The sequence below is a fragment of the Terrapene carolina genome, unplaced genomic scaffold (assembly GCF_002925995.2).
Source record: "Terrapene carolina triunguis isolate 2854851 unplaced genomic scaffold, T_m_triunguis-2.0 Scaffold67, whole genome shotgun sequence".
Lineage (NCBI taxonomy): Eukaryota > Metazoa > Chordata > Testudines > Emydidae > Terrapene > Terrapene triunguis.
Genome location: NW_020664418.1, coordinates 18,282,731 through 18,288,730, shown reverse-complemented (window position 1 = coordinate 18,288,730; position 6,000 = coordinate 18,282,731). Strand labels below are relative to the sequence as shown.

The following is a 6,000-nucleotide window of genomic DNA, read 5'->3' as shown; positions in this document are numbered from 1 at the left end:
GCCGCAGGCCCTGCTCAGCCCGGTGCTGGCCTAGGTGAACAGAACCCCAGGCTGGAAGGAAGCTGAGCAGGCTGGTGGCGTAAGATCAGCATTTTAATTTAATTTTAAATGACACTTCTTAAACATTTTGAAAACCTTGTTTACTTTACATACAATAGTTTAGTTATATAATATAGACTTATAGAAAGAGACCTTCTAAAAACGTTAAAATGTATTACCGGCACACGAATCCTTAAATTAGAGTGAATAAATGAAGGCTCGGCACACCACTTCCGAAAGTGCCACTTGCCAACCCCTGTGCTAGCAGTTTGTTAGAAAGAAATGTTTGGGTAAATGGGCTTCTTTTTGTAATAAGAACGTTCCCTTACTGCTCACAAATTTAACTCAAAAGAACAGCACTTCAATATACAATAATACCTTTGATCTATTTGAGCAAGCAGCTACTCCAACATCAGGGATCCATACTGCAGTCTGAATAGCTCCAGAACCGATCACAACACTTTGTAATACAGAGCCATCCTAAACCAAGAAATCTTTTAATCAATACACATATTTATTTAAACATGTGCATTTATCATCCTGTAGTACCATAAACACCCCCAAACATTTCAATTAATGATTATTTAAAGTATTTTAAACCCCTTGAACTAAAATTCCTACACGATAGTCAAAAAGGCATATGCATTTTCCAAAAGATATTATTAAAAGTTAAAATTAACATTGATATAACATCTTCAAAGTGTTTTACACAGTCTCAACAGCCTGTGAAGAAGGCAAGTATTACTCCCTTTTTTCAGAGGGGAGAAACAAAAGCATAAACTGGCTAAGGACCTGAGGTCATAAATGACCTGACCAGGCACATAATTAATCAGTTGCAGAGCCAGGATTAGAATTCAAGTATTTTTTCCCAAATCTTGTATTCATTATTCTTGACTACGCTTCCTCTAATTTTTATAAAGTATTTATCAAAGAAAACTATGAAAACATAAAATTATCCTTTTACTTCTGATCTTAAACGTACCTATTTTAACAAACTTTAAGAAATATAACTAAGATTTTATCACCGTTATTAGTAGTAAAAGTCACGGACAGGTAATAAACAAAAATTCACAGAAGCCTTGACCATCCGTGACTTTTACTAAAAATAACGTGGGGGGGAGAGCTGACGGGGGGATGACTGAAGACCAAGTGTGAGAGAGGAGAGCCAAAGCTGCAAGGGCTAACTGTTCCGGATGTCCCCACTGCCTGTGGCGGCTGGGATCTCCGGGTGCCGCCGCCACTCTAGAATCCATGAATTCTGTGACATCCATGACATAATCTTTGGGTAATCTTTAATATAACTCAAAGACAACCTTACCCGTAAAGACCAAATGTTCATGAGCCCACCGAGCCCACCAGACACTAATACCAGTCCATCAGAGCTGAAGGCCACAGTCCGAACAGGAGTAATATGTCCTCTCAGCTGATAAATGCACTTGGCATCTACTGCTTTTCTGTATCCATCCTGCAAATTATTTCATCATTATGACATACCCTGGACTACATACATAGAAAATTGTGAATAGAAAAGTGTTTCAGATTTGGACTTCTTTGCAACCAGTGTATAGATTTTCTTGGTACAACTACTTTTATTTTATCAAAAAAAGAAGAAGAAGGCACCATAAAAAAGGCCTTATGGAAGCATTCAAGCTGATACAACAGACTATGAGCACCTACAGTGACGATGCACTCTAAGTAAATATATCTAAATGCATATTTACTTAATAGACCTTAGTTTTATTTGTAATTATTTTAGTCATGTTTTATAAGGATGTCATTAACTTATTACCATCTATATTTTCCTCTTCAAAATACCATAAGCATTCAAGACCACATTACGGCTGGATCTTACCATTTTAAAGAACATTTTAGTTAAAATTAAGTCAAGGCAAATTTATATACTAAGAAACTTCCAATATTATTTTAGTTTTCTCTTTTGGAAATAACTGCATAATTTTAAAAGAACTAGATAGCATTACCAAATTTTAGCCAAGATCAATAGCTCTTGCAAATAAGTTGTTTTAAACCTTGACCTTCCATTTAGAATCATAGACCTTAAGACCATAATGGACCACCAGATCATCTAGTCTGACTTCCTGTATGTAACAACAGGCCACTGACAGCACCCAGCACCCACACTAAACTCAACATCCAAAATTAGACCAAAAATTACAACCCACAGGAAATAATACTATTAGGCAGAGAATAGGAGGGACCAAGGTGCACCAATGCCCGAAGTACCTGCAATGGCAAGGAATTGATTAAGGGAAGTATACCCAGATAATCCTGGCAAGTGACCTGTACTCTAATGCTACAGAGGAGGGCAAACCCCCTCCAAGGTCACTGCCAATGAACCTGGGGGAAAATTCCTGAGCATGTGAGCAAGACCCTGAGCATGTGAGCAAGAACCATTTCCTGCCTTGGAAACATCTGCATGTGTGTAAGTACAGGCAAATTAAAATAAATGTAACTTTTTTAAACTAAATAGTTTTCAAATATTTCCCTCTTCTCCATCTCCACCCATGTAGATATTTAAATATTTTGCTCCCATCCTTTCCTATAATCGCAGAGAAAACCATGGATACAATCAGGTTAAGATTTCCTAACATTTGCTCAACTGTCTTTACCTTGCCACTTGTTTCCTGTTCCCACCATCCTTCTGCACTACTTGAGCTGGACTGCAACATGATCAGCATATCCTGGGGAACACTCCAAACACACACTAAGCCATTCTGGCATCCTCTGAAGGAAGTTGGAATAAATCACATGAAAATAAAGTAAAATTGTTAACAAACAGCACCAATCAACAAATATTCTAAAAGTATGTCAGTCTGTTATGATATACATTTAGAGCAAGGTGATTAAGAAAGATAATCTGCTTAAAAATAAAGTCCAAGGGCAGCAGATTATTTTTTAAAAGTTGTATACAGATTTAGGAGTAATACTCACTGAAAAAGTGCATTTTTTCTTTAACTATTTCTTAATATTAAATTTTGCCAAAACTATTTTGTCAGCACCATTATGTTTAAAAGGAAGTTAGTGAAGTAGTATCTCCAATATAAAAGGAAAACTGAGGCAGACTGGAAAAAGGAAAAACTTGTTTTTCATTGTACTGTTTGAAATTTTACTATATTCTTTAATTCACTTATTTTTAAATAAAATATGCATATTGACAGTGATTTTTTTTTATTCCTACTCAAAATATTTAGGAATATTCTCCATAGGTTTTCACCCTATTTTTCACATTAAATATTTTCATATTTAACCTAATACTCCCTTGCAATCATTGTGCCATCAGAATGTATAGGTCCCAGGTATATTTATCAGCACAGGAAGTATTTGCAACTATGGACATAACTGGCACATTTCACAACAATAATTAGTTGATGTTTCCAATAACATGCAAACATACCACATTACGTTTTCACTGTGACAAATTCAAATTAATTAACTAAGATCAGCCCTGGTCAGTACTTGGCGCAGAACTCTCCAGAGAAAAGCCTAGGTGGAGGGGAAAAGCTGTTGGTGATTCAGTAATGGGCGCTTTTTGTATTTAAGTCAGTGCTGAACCAGTGTTCTACAATGCCCACAATGAACAGCTTGTTGAATTTTGTTTGTTTGTTTTTTGTTTAGGATGAAAGATGCTACATATACAGTTGCTATAAGTATTAATACAAAGACTACACAGGAAGTATTAAAGCAAAAACGTTAACATACGTAGCTAGTAACAACTGCAGCTTGGGTCCTTTCCCTGGAAGGTTGCACCAGGTAATACTATTCACAATAGCTGGATGGGAGAGTGAATGCAAACGTCTCCAGCATCCCCCCATATATTTCCAGAGTTTCACCGTTTCTTCTTTGGCACATGTCATGAGAATCTTACCAGTTGGATCCCACTTCACACTAACAATGGTGTCCTAAAGGATTCAAACAAACAAACAAAAAGATTACAACATTCAGATTCTTCATAATGTGACTTACGAATATGAACATCACACATATAAAACTAAACTTCCTTCCAGCACAAAAGTATTAAGCACTTGAACTTCATATACATCGTCATATAAACTACAAAAAAGGAACTATGTTGATGATTTGATGCAGCAATTTATAACACAAATGAAGTCAGACCTGGTGGTTATCACAGTTCTACGAGTGCGAGAAAAAGAACGGTTACTCACCTTCTCGTAACTGCTGTTCTTTGAGATGTGTTATTCATGTCCATTCCAGTCAGGTGTGTGCACGCGCACATCCACAGTAGCCGGAAGATTTCCCCCCTAGCAGCATCCGTGGGGTTGGCCTGGGTGTCCCCTGGAGTTGCACCTTCATGGAGCCCAATAAAGGGCCCTGCCAACCTGCCACCCCCTCAGTTCCTTCTTGCCGGCTACTGCAACAGAGGGGTAGGAGGGTGGGTATGGGAATGGACATGAACACCACATCTGGAAGAACAACAGTTACGAGATGGTGAGTGACCATTTTTTCTTCTTTGAGTGCTTGTTCATGTCAATTCCAATCAGGTGACTGACAAGCCCAAGATCAGGAGGCGAGGTCGGAGTTGTCCACTAACTGGAGTACTGTTCGTCCGAAGGCCACATCATCTCTGACCTGCTGGGTAATTGCATAGTGCGTCGTGAACGTATGAATGGAGGACGATGTAGCCACTCTGCAGATTTCCTGAGTGGGAACCTGAGCCAGGAACGCTGTTGAAGAAGCCTGCACTCTGGTGGAGTGCGCAGTGATTGGAGGTGCAGGAACCCCCGCCAGGTTGTGGCACTCACGAATGCAGGACGTGATCCATGACGAAATGCATTGTGACGACACAGGCAGACCTTTCATTCTGTCCACCACTGCCACGAATAACTGGATCGACTTTCTCAACGGCTTCGTTTTCTCTATGTAGAAGGCTAGTGCCCTACGGACATCCAGTGAGTGAAGTCTCTGCTCCCTGCAGCTGGAATGCAGCTTAGGGTAGAATATCGGGAGGAAGATGTCGTGGTTAATGTGAAACTGCGATACAACCTTCGGCAGGAAAGCAGGATGAGGTCTGAGCTAAACCTTGTCCTTATAGAACACGGTGTAAGGGGCTCCAATGTTAGGGCTTTACATTCAGACACCCTCCTGGCCGAGGTTATCGCCACCAGGAACGCCACCTTGTAAGAGAGGTAGAGCAGGGAGCACGACACCAAGGGTTAAAAGGGCAGTCCCATGAGTCTAGGAAGAACCAGGTTGAGGTCCCAAGCCAGGACAGGCTGCCAGACATGAGGGTATAGCCTGTCGAGACCTTTTAGAAACCAGCTGACCATTGGGTTAGCAAAGACAGAGTGGCCCTCCGCGCCCGGGTGGAAGGCTGAGATGGTGGCCAAGTGAACCCTTATTGACGACACTGAAAGCCCCTGCTGCTTCAAATGGAGGAGGTAGTTCAGAACAAACAGCACTGAGGCTAGCATCGGGAACGAATGGCACTGTACCGACCAGACTGAAAATCTCTTCCGCTTGGCAAGGTAGGTAGCTCTCGGAGAAAGTTTCCTGCTGCCAAAGAGGACTTGTCTAACCTGGTCTGAACAGGAAAGCTCCACAGGATTCAACCACAGAGCCTCCACGCCGCAAGGTGCAGCGACCCGAGGTTCGGATGTTGGAGACGACTGTGATCTTGTGTCAGAAGGTCCGGGAAGAGTGGCAGGGTGACTGGAGCTTCCACGGACATGTCTAGGAGAGTTGTGTACCAGGCGGGGCCAGGCTGGAGCTATTAATATGACCTGAGCTCGTTCCCTTCGGATCTTGAGGAGTACTTTGAGAACGAGCGGTATGGGCAGAAAGGCGTTTAGGAGACAACCTCCCCATAGGAGGAGGAAGGCGTCCGCGCTGGAGCCCAGCCACACCCAGGCTGTGATTTTTGAAGGAGCAGAACTGCTGGCACTTCCTGTTGCGTTGTGTGGCAAATAGGTCTATCTGGGGAAATCC

General features: G+C 41.4%; 1 protein-coding gene across 7 annotated transcripts in view; it reads right to left on the bottom strand.

Annotated features, from left to right (window-relative positions):
• HERC1 (HECT and RLD domain containing E3 ubiquitin protein ligase family member 1) overlaps positions 1-6,000 on the bottom strand; it is a 214,087-nt gene that overhangs the window by 27,421 nt on the left and 180,666 nt on the right. For all 7 annotated transcript variants that reach the window (XM_026648236.2, XM_026648237.2, XM_026648242.2 and 4 more), the window contains exons 56-59: positions 3,757-3,956; positions 2,667-2,781; positions 1,358-1,504; positions 418-519 (exon numbers count right to left, since the gene is read on the bottom strand). In XM_026648236.2, coding sequence (XP_026504021.1) covers positions 418-519; positions 1,358-1,504; positions 2,667-2,781; positions 3,757-3,956 — 564 coding nt within the window. The remainder of the gene's footprint in view (positions 1-417; positions 520-1,357; positions 1,505-2,666; positions 2,782-3,756; positions 3,957-6,000) is intronic.